We start from the raw sequence: 18,670 nt of genomic DNA, 5'->3' as shown, positions 1-18,670 counted from the left end.
GCCCCCACTCTGGCTCCCGAGACGCTGGCCTGGTGCCCAGCACAGAGGCCCGAGAACAGGGGCCCGTTCTCTGCAGACCTGCCGGCATTTCCTCCGTGGAATTGGATGTTTGCAATCCTCCCGCCCCTGAGAAACCAGACCAACCGGCAGAGCGGACTTCACGACAGATATGTTTTCCCTCACGTGGGCCCCTGGGGCCACAGTGGGTCTTAGAAGCAACGCCCCGCACTGCTGGTGGACAGGGAGGGATGCCTCCCCGGCCTGGGCACACAGCATAGGCCACTGGGTGGCTCTCGGAAGCGTCGCCGGGAGAGAAAGCAGGTAGACACCGCGTCCGTCCATGGCACTCGAGAGTGGCGTTGGACCCCGTGGGTGTTCTTGTCTCCCCTCTCCCCGCTTCTGGCTTTTGGAAAACATCAAGGTCAGCCCTCAAGGGTCAGAAGGGCGAACACCTAAGCAATGATGCCCTACGGCACCTCTGGGCACTGACAGACCAGCGCACAGAGGGCTTCATGGTAAGAACGCCGAATGAGGCGTGAACGCCTGAGCGTTGTCCGCGCGGGCAAACGTGCGAGCTGGCCTGGGACACTAACTTGGGACGCAGGGCTCTGTCACAGATACTCCATCGGTACTTTTCACAGGTGGCAAATGCTTTCAGGCGTACCTTCTAGTTTAAGTCTAAAAACAACCAACTTCTGAGACAGCTGTCATCATTAATCTCTCATTTCACAAATGAAAGGCCATGACTCGGAAAAGAGGCTGACTCAGCTTTCTTGATCTAACACCCCTGTTCCTTAGGCCTGACTGCACCATAGAGTTTTTTAGATGTACATTTACTTATTTTGACAGAGAGCAGGAGTCGGGTGGGGGGGGGGGGTGGGCAGAGAGAGAGGGAGAGAATCCCAAGCAGACTCCGCAATGTCAGCGCAGAGCCCGACGGAGGGGCTCGATCCCACGAATCGTGAGATCACGACCTAGGCTGACATCAAGAGTCAGACGCTTAACCGATGGAGCCACCTAGGCACCTCTGCCCTGTAGAGTCTTCAATGGAGCCTTAAAACTGCAGGTGCCCTGCCTCTATTCCCAGAGCTCAGCTCCACCGGTCTGGAAGGGGCCCAGGGCCACGGGCATTGACAGTGTCTCTGGGTGCACCGGGAGGTAGGTCTGTGACTCACCACCCTGTGTGACCCGGGAAACACGGAACCACTGGGGACCTGGGACCGGAAGATGAGGATCAGAGGCAGACCCGAGTTCCAGAAGGTTGGGTTCCTCTGTTCGAGGCCAAGTGGTGTCGACCCAGTGTTCTCAGGATGGCTCATGGGGTGGTCTCCAGCAGAATGCCGTAAGGGGCCCCGGCGCGTCCACAGTGGCTCAGTGATCGGCCCAGGATGACGCAGAGGAAGACGTGGGATCCAGGCCTTGCTCGGGAGAAGAATCCAGGAGAGCCCAGCCTCGAACGCCACAACCAGAACCTGTGTCCCCAGCTGGCGTGGGGGGTGCCCAGCAGTGAACAGAGCCCAGGGTAGTTTGCGCCCGAAGCCATTCCCTTACACAGATACCAGGGACGTCCTGGAAACCTCGGATGACTGACTCCCTTGAGCGGGGAACTAAATATCTTCGGAGGCTTTCCCCCGGGCCGGGCCAGATTCAGCCCGTGGGTCTGCAGCTCACACACGCGATGTGCCCAGCCGGGTCCGAGAAAGCACACTTCATCAGGACCACCGTTGCCGCCTCCGGCCGAGGCGCGCACGGAGCCAAAGCGGGGCCCGGCGTGTCGCGAGACGCAAAACGTGCGACGCCACCGGCAGACGGTCCTGACTGTGGGATGGCTACAGGTTTGGCTCCAGAAAACGGCGATTCTGGCAAATTCCATTCTGTGGGATTTCCGTCGACAAGGAAAAGCCATAGCAGCGCGCACCTCTGATTGCGTAACCTTTGCTGTGCAGGCGCGTGTCCGCCAGGGGGACCCTCCTCCAGACGGGTGGTCTCCCTGCTCCCCCGCGACGCAGCTTCCATGGTCCCACGCCCGCTGTTCCTCCTGCACATCCGCATCCCCAGAGCTGGCACAAGGGGACACGCCACCTTCTGTCTATCATCGGTCATCTGTCCATCATCTATTATCTGTCTCATGTATCACCAGTCATCTATTCATCTAGCCATCTATCATCTACTATCTATATATCTATCATCTATTTATTATTATCTATGTATCCATCATCTATCTGTCTATCTATCTATCATCTCCCGCCACCTTCCCATCTCAAGCCGGACGCTCAGTAAAGTGGGTGGTGGTCCAGCTGGAGGGAGCTGAAGAATGCTCTGGAGACACAGGAGGCCAGGTAGACGCATCCCCGGAGCTGTCCACAGCCCCAGCACAGCTTTCCGTCCCAGAATCTTAGCAGTCCTCCCCGGGGAACGCGGAGGGAAGGAGACAGCTGTCTTGAGAGACCGCAGATACGGTCTCTTCCTTTGGGGCATTTTATGTAAACAACGTGACTGTGTTGTTAGATCCTCTTCCAGGGTCTTGGGGGAGCCCATTCGAACCCTGGGCACTGAGGACTATACTTGCTAGCTTTCTGGTGAATCGTCTCTGCCAACGGCCAATAGGATAGCAAGAACCTGAGTAGAGAGAAAGAGAGAGGGAGAGAGAGAGGGGCCAGGAGGAGCCAGGAAGGGGAAGGCGGAGGAGAAGGGTGGACTTGGGTGGAGGTCGTGTGGGCAAAGGCGAACGGGAAGTGCCCCAAAAGAGGAGCTTCGTGGTCTAAGCTGGGCCTCCTGCGAGAGGCCGGGATGGTCCCGATGGACACAGGGTTGTGCCTGTCTGGCCATTGCTGCCCTGCTGGGCCCTGCCGGCCCCAGAGCCCCTGCGGGGACACTGCTGGGCACCTTCCTTCTGTCCAGTCCCGACACACACGCTCCCTCGGTGACAGACACCTGCTCCTAGACTCCCCCTCTGGGTCAGCGTCCCGGAAAACCACCTGCCTGGAGGTCCTTTCCAAAGAACCCGATGCACAGGGAGCCTTCACTCAGGTGTGTCCCATGTCGTGGTGAGTGTGCACAGCAGCAGGGCAGAAGCCACTTGCATTTGGATCCTGAGAGCTGTTGCCCGGTTGTACCCAGGACACCACCGTTGGCCACTGAGGGGATCTGATCTGTCCCCTCCTGCTCTTTCCCACGCTTGGGGGCTTCCAGAAGCCTGAGCAAACAGAAGAAAGGACACTGTCCCTACAGAGCCCCCGAGTCTGGAAGGGTCAGGGTCAGGGTCAGGGTCAGGGTCAAGTGTGGGGGGGCAGCACCCCACCCACACCACAAAGGATGCCGCCCACCCCTGTGTCCCAGTGCCCCGCTCAGGGCCGGCTCAGGCACAGTGCTGTGTGATGGGACATTTGCCGGCCCAGGACCCCCCCCACCCCCAGCAAGTATAGTCCCCCCTCTGCCACTCTGCCCCACCCAAGTCTTCCTGGATTACCCACGTGTGCCTCGGGGCTGGCACAGGCCAGGGTTGCCGGCCACTGCACATGCCCCCCGGGGGTGTGCGGGGCCCTGGCAGGTCACAGCATGGGCAGCACGTGCCTGTATGTTCTGCCCCTCTGCGCCCTTCACCCCTCCACGGTGGCCTCTCGGCTCAGAAATGCTCGTCTTTGACGAATATTCGAATTCAGAAAATCTCCGATTCAGCGTGTGTGTAAACAGATCACTTTTACCAGGAGCTGTTGCTCAGAGTCTGGCGGGGCACGTCGGTCCTGCCCCCCAGGACGCCCCAGGCCCCGTGCTTCCAGGACTGAGTACTGCGGGCCCTCTAAGGCGCTGACCTTCTGGCGTCTGGGTTTAACAACCTAGGCACCCCTCTCACAGTCTGCGGCCCTCCCTCGGGGACCCGGGGACAGCAGGCGCCGCTGAGAGTGGAGGCCGGTGCCAGAGTGACCCGGACAAGGAGGGGGCTCTGCTAGAATCCAGGGTGCTTCCCCTGCTTCTCCAGGTCTGCCCTACACCACGGGCTTTTAGTGGCAGGACCAGCTGTCCACGTGGAGACACGGAGCCACCACCGGGCAGAGGGGAGACCCGCGTGGGAGCCAGGCCCCGGGTGCGAATGTGCCCAGACGGTGATGCCTAACCTTCTGCACTTACCTGGGGGTGGTCAGCACGGGCCGTCAAGGTGGGAGCGGACAGGAGAAGGCCCTGGAAGGTGTTTCCTGAGGTCCCCGCCCACCTGGAAGAAGGAACAATGACAGGTCAGACAGTCAGCTCCTCCCACGGCCATGTCCCCACACGCCGCAGCTCCCTGGCGGTCATCACCATCTCTCCACAGGGGCTGTCCAGCCAGGTCTGTGGGGCAATCGTGTCCCACGCGGGTGGCATGTTCTGGCTTTGCTCTCTGGCCCTGCAAGGCCCCCCGAAACCCGAGGTCATTGGTTCTAACCCCAACATGCAGGCCCCTGCTATCAGCCGGCCCCTCCCAGGGGGCTATGGCCCAAAGGCGCTGGAGGTCAAAGGCCCGTGTGACCCTACCCTGGGAGGGCTGACAGGTTTAATGTGGGGATTTTCCGTCCTGGGATTCAGTCCTCCGTGTGTGGGAGAGAGAGAGAGGCAGAGACAGAGACAGAGACAGAGAGGCAGAGAACTACAGAAGAGAGAAGAAAAAACCAGCAGGAAGTTTCTGGAGCCCAGAGAGGGCCCAGAAGCACCTCTGCAGGAGCGTCGCAGGTGGTGCTTGGCTGGAGTGAGGGCGAGTCCCACCCCGGAGGGAGGGCCGGACGTGGAAACAGGAGCCCACGGCCTGCCCGTGGCTTGTGGAGCGGGTTTCCACACCCCCCCTCCCAGCCAGGGGGCTCATTTCTTGGGGGTAGCCCTTTCAGACCTGGCCTGACCACCGGCTCGCTGTGTCCCTCCCCGAGCGCCCACCAGGGGGCAGTCTGCACCCAGGCAGGAGCTCGCCAGGCCCGGCCACGCATCTAGGTTCTGCCTATTTTCACAGGCGCATGAGAGCTGCCAACTGGATGCGCTACTGGAAATCACATCTCGACAGGTGTAAAAAGATGTAGTCAGTGATTTATTTTCAAAGGAAGTGGCTGGCAGCTGGCGACTCTATTCGGGGAAGCGATTTCTAATCCGCGCCATGAGGTGCTGGCCGGTCAAGGGAATGGGAAAGGTTTCTTTATGTCCTCCTGTTACAGTCTGCCTGGCACGCGTTCGCTCCCACCAGCCTGACCTTGAAGCGTGCTCACTTGTCGTGGGGAGCCGCGTGTTTGAGCTGGAAGGGCCCCTCAGGAATCATACTACAAGGCCCGCTCCTGCCTTCTCTGGATTCCCGGACAAGAAGCGAAGTCAAGGTTGATCCAGCCCCGACACACCCAGGGAAACACGCGAGAAAGGTCAAGGTTGCTGAAATCTATGTTTTGTTTTTTTTTTCCCCTCCAGCTAACTGACAAGTCACGGACGCACAGCTCGGAGGGAGGCACGCAGACCCCAAATGTGTTTTGTCGGCACCTCTGCCTGTTGCCGGGCACACCGCCGGGGTGTGTTCCAAGCCACCCACTCAAGAGCCGAGTTCCAACCCTCATGCTTCCCAGCAAAGTCCCCGTCCACGCACGGGGAGGTTCGGTGCAGGACTTTAGCTCGTGTCCTGGATAATGCCTCCCGCCTCACCATAGTTTCTGCAGCATGAGGGATAGCAGTTAGCTCCTGTGTCCGGCCGAGGCAGGTGGAGAGGAAGGGCAGGCCTTGTTCTTTTAATGTTTATTATTTATTTTTGAGAGAGAGAGAGAGAGAGAGAGAGAGAGAGAGCGAGCACAAGTAGGGGAGGGGCAGAGAGAGAGAGAGAGGAAGGCACAAAATCCGAAGCAGGCTCCAGGCTCTGAGCCGTCAGCACACAGCCCGACGCGGGGCTCAAACCCACGAACAGTGAGATCGTGACGTGAGCCGAAGTCGGACGCTGGACCAACTGAGCCCCCCAGGCGCCCCAGGAAGGGCAGACTTTTAAGGCAGACCTGGTTCACCTGCTCCCACAAGGGCAGAACAGCCTTCATGGAGTGGGTGATCAATGCACGTTAGTTTCTGTTTCTAAGTGACCAGACTTGGAGACTTCATTGTGCACGTCGAGCCTCTGGTCCAAGAACAAGTCCGCCCACCCACGAGACATGAGCAAAACTCGCTCCACCAGAGCGAGTCGTCCTTTTCGACCTCCTTCACCACGGGGGTGGTTCCAGGCATTTGAAAGTTAGAATCGAAGACCACCATGTGGCTTTCCGTTTTGCACACAGACATCGACCCTTCAGAGTCAATGTGTTAGACTCTGTGTTAGAGTTAGCAAGGCTTGTGTTAGAAAGGATTGCTTTCCCCTTACGAGGTCACTTTTCCTTTCCTCCTGACCGTAGGTCTAGGGGCGCTCCCTACACTTGGGTTTCTCCAGGAGTCCAACCGAGAGCTGTGAGCAGGCGGGTGAGGGACTCACCTCTGCCAGCGGTGGTTTCCGCTCCGCCTCCATTGACCTGGCAGGGGGGATCAGCTCTGTGTGCCTTAGCAGCGGGACACTCCCATCCTGTCTCCCAGCTGTCACCTGCACCTGCCAGAACATCCCTGCCTCAGCCACTTGTTCACGTCGGCATTTCCAGACCGGTCCTGCTCAGCGGACAAGCCAATGTCCCGTGGCCGCGTACTCACGGAGACCTCTGTAGATCATAGTCCCCTACTGAAGATCCAGAAAGCATACTCAAATTCCACAGAATTCCTGCAGTGTAGAAACCCATTCACGGTCCCGTCACCCCACGTGTCCCTGGGGTCTTTGGCATGGAGCCATCCTGCATGCCCGCCCAGTGAAGACGCCCATCTGCCCGCCCTGGCTCCCTCCCTGGCTGTGCTCCCCCAGCCCGAGAAGCCAGCCCACCGGAGCCTCCCCGCCTTCCACTGCTGCCGTCCAGTCCTTGACATTCCCTCGGCTCTGCAGGTCCTGGACGGTGATGTGCCATCCAAGCTGAGGTGCATGTGTGGTGGACGTCAGGCTGTACATCCTACGAGGGTGGGAGTCGTGTTCTGTCCCCTCCCTGGACACATGCAGGGAGCAGGTGCCGCATGAGCACCGTGCACGGGCACCTAGCAGCCAGCCAGCTCTCCCCTGCCCGCTGGGTGCCCCGACTCCGTGACTGGGCGCCCCGACTCCGTTGCCGCATGCCCCTCCTTCTGGATGGCGAGGCCGGCTTTGCTCCTCAGCGTCTGCGCGAGGGCATCCAGGGGAGAAGCCGACAGCAGCGTCCGGACTCCCTGGGTCCTTCACCAACTCCTCATGTTGGCCAAAGCAAGTTGCGTACTTCTGTAGTTGACGAGCCAGAGGAAAGTTCCCATTGCTGTGTGTGTCTGCCTGTCTGTGTGTGTTTGTGTCTGTCTGTGCCTGTGTATCTACAGATGTATGTCTGAATACGTGTGTGCGCGTAGGTGCTGTCCCCCCGCGTGCGAATCCGGGGCACCCAGAGCTGTCCTGGCCTTCCTCTGACACGGGAAACCTGGTGTCCCAGGGCAGCCCGAGTGTCCTCCAGTCCCGGCTGCGTCCGTCACAGCCCCGCCACCCTGTACCCCTCCATCCTCCCGGTTCCTGCTGAGCCGTGGCATCCAGGCACTGGAGCAGTGGGATGCTATGTCCCAGCGTGTCCCCAGGCTGGGCACACGACCGGCAGCCCTACCGGACGGACGGTCCTGCACGCACGTCCCAGGAGCCTGGCCTGGCTCCAGAGCCGGCCCTGCCCCGCCGGTTCTGTAAGGAGACGCCCCGGGGGCGGGGGGAGGATTTCACAACCAGCCGCCCACACCCAAGCCCTGCAGGCCCCCCCGCACCCACACCCAAAGCGCTCAGCGCTCCTGACCACGGTCAGTGACAGGATGCTTACCCCGCTCGGCCAACACGTCCATTTCTTGTAAACGGACTCTTGTCTCTCTCTCTCTGGAAACCTCAGCAAGCCCTCTTTACCTTTGAAATTCCAAAGCAAGGATGTTAAAGTGCCTGCTGCTAGGAATTTGCCAGGCGTTCCTCGCCTACAGGACCCCGTGCGACGTGAAATGTGCGACCCTTGTTAGACAGCCGGGCGACAGCGTGCTCAACGCTTCCAAAGTCGAACACGTGCCTTCACAGTCCTTCCTGACCTGTCGTGGCGTGCTTGTCATTTAATGCCATTCCCGGCAAAGAAAAACTAAAATTTTAGATTACTGGCGTGAGTTTTCGCATTCACCTCTATGGCTGCGAGGCCAGCCCTGCAGAGAAGGGAGAACATTCTCACAATGCTTTTCTCTTCCCTAATTGGCTGTATCCCCCGAGACTCTTTCTCGTCTCCAGGAATCTCGGCAAATATGAGCCGAGATAGGAGCTCTCCCCCGGTGGGGGGGGGGGGGGGGCCACTTTTGTCTTCGATTTTCGTTTCTTTGTCCTTGTGAGCGCCTGATCCGTTCGCGAATTCACTCTCTTGTCGTGTCTGTTTTCGTATGGAGCCTCTTGACTGCTAATGGTTGTTTGACAAAGTTCAAAGTCCTCTGGTTATTTTTCTATTTTCTATTATTAAAGCCTTTCCTGCTTTATGGATAGTTTATATCCTCCAACCCCCTTGAGAACATTCGTGATAACCAACCCGAAGACTTTACTCTGCCGTACGGGCTTTTCCACGGGGTTGAATTCGATTACCACTTATTCAAAGCGTTTGGCTCCGATGTTTGACTGCTATGGACGCTCCGCTCACCTGTCTGTTTGGGACCCCCTGATTGGCATGTTCCCCCGTTTTCTCAGTTGTAAAAGAAAGACCTCCCAGAGGTCAGTGGTTCTCAACTCTCTTTAGCTTTGGTAAATGTTGCCAGGTGCAAACACGTTTGTGGAAACGCAGCGTGCGAATGTGGGGGGCGGCAACAATCAGAGCAGTTGTCAACCCTGGTGCAAAGCCCTGGGACTCCCCCCCGGTGACCTCACTTCTAGAGGGGTCTTGCCCCGTGGCTCCTGGGCCAGGTGACCTGGTCCCCGTACAGCTGATGGACCAGATGATCCAGACGGTCAATTCAACCTGCAAAACTGCAATGACTTCTCGTGGGGAATCCCCGGATTTGAATGTCTGTGAAATCCCACGGTTCTCGGAGGGGACTCACACACCATCACACTCTGGATGGGAACAGAACCCCCGTCCGAGGCTTCCAATGAAGTCTCGGCAAAGAAAGCCATACAGAGCATTGGTGATTCATATCACTAGGGAACACGTAAAACATTTATTTTCCTTAAGTGGACCTCCTGATCTCAAAGGAATCGTTTCCAGAAAAGACCGGGCTAAGCTCCAATCTTGGCCTCTGTGTATAATATCAACATAGATGCTATAAATTAGTCAATTCTTGGCACTTCATCACAAGAAGGACAAAACGGCCTCCTCTGCCTAGACCTGCGGCTGCTTTTTCTCAGCCACCGTGCAGAGAGAGCGCCAGGTGGGGAGGGCTTTGTGAGCCTGTGATCCCATGTCTGACCTACAAATAAGTCAGAGCACCCACGTAGAAATACCTGCTGTTCTTAAAATAGGTCTGGGTGTCTCAGTGGTCTTTTTCTTTCCTTAAGGGACTTGCGATTCGGCACAGGAATGAGGAAGTGAGAGTTTTGAATTGGTTTGTCCTCTTTTATCGGGGGAGGATGGTTCTTTTTTTAAGGGTTTCTGAGAGGGAGATTCAGAGGATCACTTTTGCCTGAACTAAACCACTGCTGCTACCACTGTCACTACCCCTTACCACGGATAATAATAGCAAATCCGGGAATATAACCCCCAAAACGTTTGCGGCTGGAAGCCTGTTTCCCGGGCTCTGGGAGGCTCGCAGCTGTCTTTCCCTCCGGGGTCTCTCCTCCTAGAGCCATGGGACCAGGGCCGCCCCTCACACCTCTGCCTCCTTACACACTGTTCCCTTTGTCTTGTTGCATACATTCTAATTATTTTAAATGTTTAGTTATTTTTGAGAGAGAGAGAGAAAAAGACAGAGTGGGAGCAGGGGAGGGGCAGAGAGAGAGGGAGACACAGAATCCCAAGCGGGCTCCAGGCTCCGAGCTGTCGGCGCAGAGCCCGACGCGGGGCTTGAATCCATGACCCATGAGATCATGACCTGAACTGAAGTCGGATGCTCAACTGACTGAGCCCCCCAGGCGCCCCCGTTACATACATTCTAGGAGAACCCTGGATTTTCCACTTCAAGCGACAAGATGCGTTCGGGAGTGGTTGTTGTTCTGGACAATCCTGTCCGGACAGGATCCTTCCGACAGAGTCATAGTGTTGGAAACAACAACAACAGAGATATTCTTTTTCTCTCCCCCTTTGTTGGTGACCTCAAAGCCATGAGCCCACATTGGGGGCACTCAGGGATACCACCTCAGTCTGTGCCGGCTGTCCCCGCCTGTCCCCAAGCTTGTCACTTGCACGTGCAGAAAGGATACACAGCCCAGAGCATGACTGGGCGGAGGCAGGTGGCATCTGGGCGGAGGGAGAAGGCCTCTCCCTGCTACAGACCCCCCGGGGCCGGGGGGGGGGGGTCTTCTGATCTGCTCACCCGACAGAGCCCACCCTCACTCCTCTTATTCTTAACTCTAAGACTCAACGCGCACCAATATAGCGCGGTTCCTAAGTGCGGGACTGGTTGGGTCTCACCACGTGCACGTCCCACGTCTTCGGCCCTCGGACGAGAGCAGACACCAGCAGCAGACATAGAAGGTCGCCCCCACCTGGCTACATGACCGCACCTGCGTCACCCCGACCCCAACTCCTAACAGTGCTCAGTTTCCCTCGACTGTGCATGAATGGAGTCACCCGGCTTGTACTTGCTGCCTAGCTGCTCGGGCTCAGGTTCGTGTGCAAGGTTCCCATCTATGTTGTCAAGCATTTGGAGCTCACTCCGTCCTGGCCGCACCCAGTGTTTACCCTGCAGGGGGCACCGTACCATGATATATCTGTGCATTCCTCTGTGGATGGTGCCTGTGTCCGGACTCCTGCTCACCGGGGCGAGGGGCTGGGGCTTTCACGGGCATCTTCCCCGTGAAACAGCTAATATTGTCTAAAGAACGAAGCAACCACCCAAACCCAGCCCCCATGAGCGACCAGTTCAATCAGTGCACGAGGGGAATAAAACCCCAAAAGCTAGTAGATCCCAGGAGGCTTTCACCGGAGCAAATTCAAAAGACTGAGTGTCTGTATTCTTTGGTTGGTGCAAACATAACCTCCTGGTACCACTTCTGTTGAATGCATATTAATATGCATGAATGCATCATTCATATGCATTCAGTAGATAATGCACACCGTATTAACTGGTACTTGGAGGCTCCAGGATGTTTTTCTCCACCAGGAGAGCATTCATTCATTTTGTAAGTGAATCCGCTTAAGGAGGGAGGCGGTTTATGTTCCCAGGTTCACCCGACCTCCAGCTGGAAATGTGGGGACCGTGAAGGTGTGATTCACTTCCCGCCCCAAAGGCCAGGCAGTCTCAGGTTCACTGCCAGGGCCTCCCTGTCCCGGGAATGCGCCCCATGCTCATGCAGGAATCCGGTTGCCTTTGGGGGCACGCACTCACCGCCCCCCTCCCCTGCAGCCAACAGCAACGTCCCAGGACTCCCCGAGGGGGTGCCTCGTCCAGAGCACGTGGTGCAGGGCTGGCCGGCTCCCTAGTGGTCCTCCGGTCCCTGCGCGTCCAGTCCAGCCACCGCGTTCCTGTCTCTGCGACGCTGTTTCTTCTTCTGCGCGGACCTCAAGCCAGAGTTTAAGATGATTGACAAAGAGTAGTGTTTTCAGATTTCAAAATAAAGCGCTTTGATTATTTTTCTGATTTCCAAGCCAACAGTGACAGCTGAGGAAAGGGGGTGGCGTTGCCGAAGGATCGAAAGCCCCTTTCCTTCTAAACCTAATGAACTGAAAGCCTCTGAGTGAGAGCTGCAGGGTGCCGGCCTCCTAAGAACCGAGGGAGGGTCGAACCATCCACCCGGTAAGAACAGGAGACTCTGAGGAAGGCACGCTCTGATCGTTCAAAGCACGATCAGGAGAGAAAGTAATGGGGCGACAGTCTAAACACGGGGGTGGGGGGCGGTGCAGAAATCCTTTCCAAAGTGCTGTCGGTTCCGACGAGCAGAGACGGGAAGACCTGTCCAGAGTGTACAAGCCGATTGCTCCCGACCGCTGCGGGGAGGCGAGCTTATCACTCTGATTTAACTTTCCCTAACTGTGTACAGGATTTGCCCTTAATAGAAACACAAAGTACGTAAGGGGACAGAGGGGGGCGGGGGGCTGGCTGCACGTTGGGCAGCCCTCCCCGTCCCGTGTGGCAGCAGCATCCCCAGCCCCAGCCTCCCGCGGGAAGACCACCTTCCGGTACGAACAGATGTGCCTTCCTTTCCCGCCTCCTCCTGTCCCTTCCCCTCGTGTCAGGCAGGCTCTCGAGGAAGATGGTTATTGCGGAAGGAATTGAGCAGAGAAGAAAGAGCCACGTGTGAACTCTGACTTCCGACTGAGAAGCCCGCTTTCGGACAATAGTATCCGCGGTCAAAGCTTTCATCCGTAAGAGAAGAGCCTGTCGACATAAAAAATAATCACTGAAGAGAGTTTGCCCCTCGAAGATGAACGAGGGGGGCCATACCACCGTCCGGGCGTCATAGACCGGAAAGATAGCAGGGGAAGAACTCGACCTGTCCAAGGAGGAGGACCGTGGCGTTGTGGTGGCTGGTGGCCCTGTGGGACAGGAAGGGACCAGCCTGTGGCCGGACCATCAGTCCTGTGAGGGCCAGCCCCTGCCTGCCAGCCTCCATTTCCCTCCGGGGAGCCTGGAGCACGTTTTCTGGGATGAGGAGTGACCTTCACACCCTTCTGGCTGCCAAGCAGCAGGCATACCTCCTCGCCCTCGTAGGGCTTGTCCCCCGAGAGAGACCCTCAGGCGTGCCCAGAGACCATCCTCTGCTTTGCTCAGCAGCCCCATGGAGTCGAGAATGCTTCTGAGTGCCCCCCCCCGCCAAGAACAATGAGGGAGACCCCAGGCACCCCAAGACGAAGCTATGGAAGGAAAGACAAATCCTGGTGACGGTTCATTTTATGTGTCAACTTGACCACCCACAGGGCGCCCAGATTAAATGTGATTCCAGGTGTCTCCGAGAGGGTGTTTCAGGAGATTAGCATTTAAATTAGTGGGCTCAGTAAAGCAGATTGTCCTCCCCAGGGGGGGTGGGCCTCATCTAATCAGTTGAATGCCTGAAAAAGAACCAAGAAAAGAAGAGAAGAGAAAAGAAAGGACAAGAAAAGGCAAAGGAAGGGAGAATTTGCTCTGTGCCTGGCTGTCCTGGAGTTGGGACACTGGTCTTCTCCTGCCTCAGACTGGGACCTGCACCGTGGATGCTCCCGGCTATCAGGGAGACACGAGGGGGACCGAGGGAGGGGACACAGGGAGGACCGAGGGAGGAGGGGACCCACATCGCCGCCGGAGGAGAGACAGCTCTGGAGGGACTCGGGAGACAGTTAAACCATCGCGGTGAACCGACTCGCGTCATCCCCTCTGCCCAGGGTGTATCGGCCAATAACAAGGGCTGGAAAGTAAGCCCTCCCTCCCAGAGCTGGAAAGACTAAGCCCTGGGAATATTGGGTACACCCCACTGAATGCCACTGGGGCCACGATGGGAGCCCACGTGTGCCTTCGGGGATCAAGACACAGGCCCGAGGGCTGGACCTGCACAAGGTGAGGGTGGAGGAGGTGGGTGGTATCATAACAGAGCCCCCCGAAGCGACCCTGATTTGTGCAGGGCAGTATAGCGGGGAGTGCTCGCAGGGTGGAGCCCCACGGGCATCAGGCGGTTCCCGAGGCGGCTCAGCTGGGTGCCTGCAGCCGCGCGGGGGGTCCGCGTGGAGCCCACCGTGCAGCACAGGAGGCAAGAGTCAGGCCCTCGCCAGGCCAGGCTGAAAACCACCGTCTGCAACAGTCATGAAATGAAATGTAGGTCACATATGAACCGAAGTCCGAACACGCCAGACAAAACGCTGCACCCGACACATGCACGTCCGACGCATGGCCCTGTTTGGGGTGCCAGACCCAAGTGCAGGCAGAGCCGGTCACGCTGAGGGACTCGCTCCTGCCCCGCCCCTCCTGTCACCCTGCGTCCTGGGGCGCTTCCCACCTGCCATGGCCACCCGGAGACCAGAGCGCGTGAGCACTGGGGATGCCGGCTGGGCCTGCGGGGAGCCTGAAGCGCTGGGACCGTTGAGAACGTGCTCTTGAAGTTTCTGAGAACTGGCACGGAGCCTGTGAACGCGTGGGGGACGGCCGTGCACCTATCTGCAGCTTACGTACTCGTCATCGGCGGTCTGGGGACGCCGTTGGCTGGGATTCGCACCCGGAAGAGTTTAGGGGCAAGAGTGTGTCGTCACTGGCACTGTGTAGAACTCCTAGTGCGTGTGGCATGTACGAGTGTGGGCTGTGGGCGTGGGCACGCGTGTGAGCGTGTGTTGGGCGCCCGCGGGGCGTGGGAGCGTCCTCTCCCACCTAGCGGGGACTAGGCTGCCGCCGAACGCGAGGCCGTGTGAGGACAGAGGCCTTTTGCATGTGGCCTGGTCGCGGCCGCCGCCAGCCCTGCGCCACCGGGACAGAACGCACGTCGGTGCCCTCTGCCGGGGACGGGACCCACGGCACAGACGCACCAACCCGGCACCACCTGCACGTCCCGTCTCCGAGCCCCTTCCCCTGAGCGCCCCGGAGGCGCGCCCCCACCTCGACCACGTCCCACAAAGACCCGGCGAGGTGACGCACGGCAGTGCGTGGCCGGTGCACAGAGCAAGGTCCCTCAGATCTCGGACGACTGAGAATCAGGCAGGTTCCGGTTCACACACGGCTTAACCGTAACATTGGCGCAGGAATCAGGTCCCCACATCTACAGAACTCTCTGTATCCGGATTAGGGACACTCACCCTCTGTATCATAAGTGAGGCAACCACGGTAATAGCTGCTGACGGTCGCGGAGCCTTTTCCGCGTGCCTTCTAACGGGCCCGCAGCCCACGGACTGGAGAGGCTGCTGGCTCACCCCCACCCGGGTCGGGGGGAGGCAAGGGACTCGGCCAGTGGCCTCTGCCCCCTCTGGGAGCTGCCTGGAAACGCACGGTCTCGGGCCTCAGGGACTCGGGTGGGGGCTCTCGTGGGCCCTGCAGCCGTCCCGATGCTCGCAAAGATCGTGACACCAGGCGTGTAGAATCAGGAAGACCCATGGTTGGGCAGACACCTGCCCGGAGCTCCCTCGCGGGCCACAGGAGGGTCCCAGGGCCCGGACGCTGGGCCACAGCATCTGTCCTGAGTAAACGGCGTCCCCCCACACGTGTTGGATGCCACGCGCATTCCGGGGAAAGGAGGCTGGACGCGACGTCCGGCTTACATGTCCTTCCTCCTGGAGTCAGCAGGTGTTGTCCTTGAAGTAGACGGAGCCCAGGGCAAGTGGCTGGGACGCTTCCGTGAGCGGGGCCTTCTCGTAGCAGGATCTCCACGGGATGCCTTGGGGGGACGAGGCAGGGAGGCCCGGGCGCCTGCAGCCTCGCTGCTCGGGCACACGTGGGAGGGGGTCATCTCCTCGCCCTGGTGACACGCTCAGGGCAGAGGACAGGGCTGCAGACCGTGCTGCAGGCGCCCAGAACCTCGGTGTCCCCCTCCCACCATACGGAGAGGCTGGAGGGCTGGGGAGTTCGTAACTCGTGGGGTGTAGATGCTGGTTCCATTGCCCCGGCTCCCACGTGAGTGGGATGTTCCACTCACACCCCCTAGCGCCCCAGGACCCAGCCCGCCAGGGGGACGTGTAAGTGAAGAGGGCTCCAGTCCGGCCTCAAAGTCCCGAGGGTGCATCCGCCCAGCGTGGTGCATCGGCACAGACCCTACAGACAAGTGAGCACCCCACCACCCCACTGTGCTCGACAGCGGTTGATGCTTTACACAGGCACCGGCTCTGTCACCGGCAGGGACAACGCCCCTTGCTTTACAGCTTGACGGACCGCGTCCTGGCCAAGTTGGGCAGAAAGGCCATTAACCACTCGTCCTGACGAGCCCTCAAAGACAACAGAAAACTCTGATACTTCCGTCAGTGCTATTGGCTGTTCTTGGAGATAACGCCTGGGTCCAGGGGGGATGATATTTTTCCAAAATCTTACCCTCATGCAAATGTGCTGGGTGAACCTCGGGGGGGAAGAACCGAGTGGGGTTTGCCCCGTGCCCGGGGCAGCACGGGTAGGGAACCCACAAATGTCCCGGCGCAGGTCAAGGACCCTGAGAAATGACAGCGGAGCTTACTCTCCACCAGGACTCAATGACATTCATTCATAAGTGGTTCATAGTCCCGGCCAAGCCACAGGTACCATTTAAGTTTCCAAAATGACATGCCTGAAACCCGCTCAGTGACGCACATCTCCCGGGAATGAGACCTGTCTCATTTCGTCTTTCCTGCCTGCCATCGCTCACAAGATTTTTGACTATAGAGTCAATACCCCAAGGGGGGAGAAAGTCCATTTGCTTTCCCCTGCGTAAGGCCCCCTCACCTGACCACTCCGCCGTGGGGCACCCTGGGGGCCCCCCTGGATGGACTGTCCCAACGCCGCTCAAGCCAGCGCACCAGCACGCAATGGCTGAGAACCAGCGAGACATTAAAATTCTCGGGCCCCTCCCACACCCCCCGAAGCAGACATTCTGGAGGATGAGCCCGGACATCTGGGCTTTAACAAGTTTTTTGGTGATTCTCATGGCTGTTAAGGTTCAACAAGCACTGACCTCCAGGGTCTCCCTATGTTCATATTTCCGCGATCTACATGAGTCTATCTCTTCCTCGCTCTAGGACACCCCAGTTTACAGGGCCCATCAGACGCCAAATCATGCAGGGGCAGTAGTCTTACTCTCTGTGTAAAGACAATACCCTGGAAGTTATTCTCTATATGGTTAGCGAAACAGCGCTGAACTGCACTAAGCAGAGGGGAATGGGCTGTATTGTGCCCTCCCCCCCAGATTTTTTTTGTAACATTTTTTTAAGTTTATCTATTTATTTTGAGAGAGAGAGAGGGAGAGAGAGTATGAGCAGGGGAGGGGCAGAGAGAGAGGGAGAGAGAGAAGCCCAAGCGGGTTCCGCACTGTTAGCACAGGGGCTTGAACTCACAGACTGTTAGATCATGACCTGAGGTGAAACCGAGAGTTGAATGCTTCACCGACTGAGCCTCTCAGGCGCCCCTGTGTCCTCCAAAAATTTACACGTGGAAGCCTTAATTCCAGGAATTTCAGAACGCAACTGTATTTGGAGATAGGGCGTTCAAAGAGGTATCTGAAAGAAAACGAGGTCATTAAAATGGGCTCTAATCCAAGGATACTGGTGTCCTTTAAGGAGAGGCAATGCCAACACACAGGCGAGCACAGGAGGACCCCGGGAGAAGCCGGCCGTGCGTGGTCAGCGGGGGAGGCTGGCACAGATCCTTCGGACCCTCAGAAGAAACCAGCCCCACCAACCCCTCAGTCTCAGACCTCCAGCCTCCAGAGGCGCGAGAGAATGTGCTCTGGACGTTTAAGCCATCGGCTCCGTGGTGCTTTGTCACAGCGGCCCTGGCAAAATGCCACACGGAGCAAACACTCCCACGTCCAAAACATTCCATGAGAGGCAGCTAGCTTCCAAGTTAAATAATATGTAAGGAGAAGATGTAATGAGCCTGCGGACCCCACACCCACGGCACGGAAGTGCTTGTTACCCAACACTGTGAGCGAAGGGAGTCACTCCGTGACAACTTTCACATAATCGCACCCACTTTGGACAATGAGTTCAGCTGTATAATTAAATAAATTAAGAAGGCACGGCCCCCGGATCAGATAGCTTATCCTTAGATGCATGAATATATTTGCTGTGAACAGTAAGGCATGAGAAAGATGGTTCCGGAGTGCGTAATCTGAATTTGTGTTGGAGGCCACGTCCACCGCAACCGACTCGTTATGAACCCACAGTGCCAACGTCACCTCGTCCGTCCCCTGCTGCAGTTTCACGAGGCCGTCGGGAGGAGAGCTGTTGAGGCCAAGGGAGGGGGCTTGGCAGAGGGCAGCTGGCCCCCATAAGGCCCCGTTGTCCACCCCAGGGTGTCACTTCACTGAAATTGGCCCAGCCTGGTGTTGTCGACTGGGAGAAAAGGACACATTCCCGCATCTCACTTACAGGGACCCAGCCGAGCTGTCTGAAAAACAACCTCCCACGTGGGGAGCCCTACCAATGAATTGCTGTAGAGAAACGTAGCCAGTGACCAATCATGCCAGGGATGCATCAACTCATTGTGTTACCCTGAACTGTCCCCCCGTTTGTAGAACACAGAAGACCTGCTTCTGAAACATAAAGCTGATTTTCGGAAGAATGAAAATCATTTAGACCAAATTACATAACTGACATGTAACCTGTAAGCATACTTGAAACTCGACAAAAATCCGAGCTAGCTGCCCCCGCACCTGCGTCTCTGTGGACTGGGGTCCCGAGCGCATTTTCGGACGGCTGACCACGGTCATGTACTTCATCCGTGCACCTGTCTGGACAGCTCATCGGTACACGACTGGGGCCGAGCGCAGAGAACTCAACGAACTGATTGTGGGGCTCGTCAAAGATGAACTGACAGAGGCACTCCCTCTGGGGTGGGGGCACTAACTTTTAAACCACAAACACTGGGA

General features: G+C 57.8%; 1 protein-coding gene across 1 annotated transcript in view; it reads right to left on the bottom strand.

Moving 5' to 3' along the window:
• Positions 1 to 2,281: 2,281 nt before the first annotated feature.
• AUH (AU RNA binding methylglutaconyl-CoA hydratase) overlaps positions 2,282 to 18,670 on the bottom strand; it is a 353,019-nt gene continuing 336,630 nt past the window's right edge. The window contains exons 11-12 of the mRNA XM_027041182.2: positions 4,129 to 4,210; positions 2,282 to 3,196 (exon numbers count right to left, since the gene is read on the bottom strand). Of these exons, the coding sequence (XP_026896983.1) occupies positions 4,139 to 4,210 (72 nt within the window). The 3' untranslated portion in view covers positions 2,282 to 3,196; positions 4,129 to 4,138. The remainder of the gene's footprint in view (positions 3,197 to 4,128; positions 4,211 to 18,670) is intronic.

This window comes from Acinonyx jubatus, chromosome D4 (genome assembly GCF_027475565.1).
Source record: "Acinonyx jubatus isolate Ajub_Pintada_27869175 chromosome D4, VMU_Ajub_asm_v1.0, whole genome shotgun sequence".
NCBI lineage: Eukaryota > Metazoa > Chordata > Mammalia > Carnivora > Felidae > Acinonyx > Acinonyx jubatus.
This window is presented reverse-complemented; position numbering and strand designations above follow the sequence as displayed.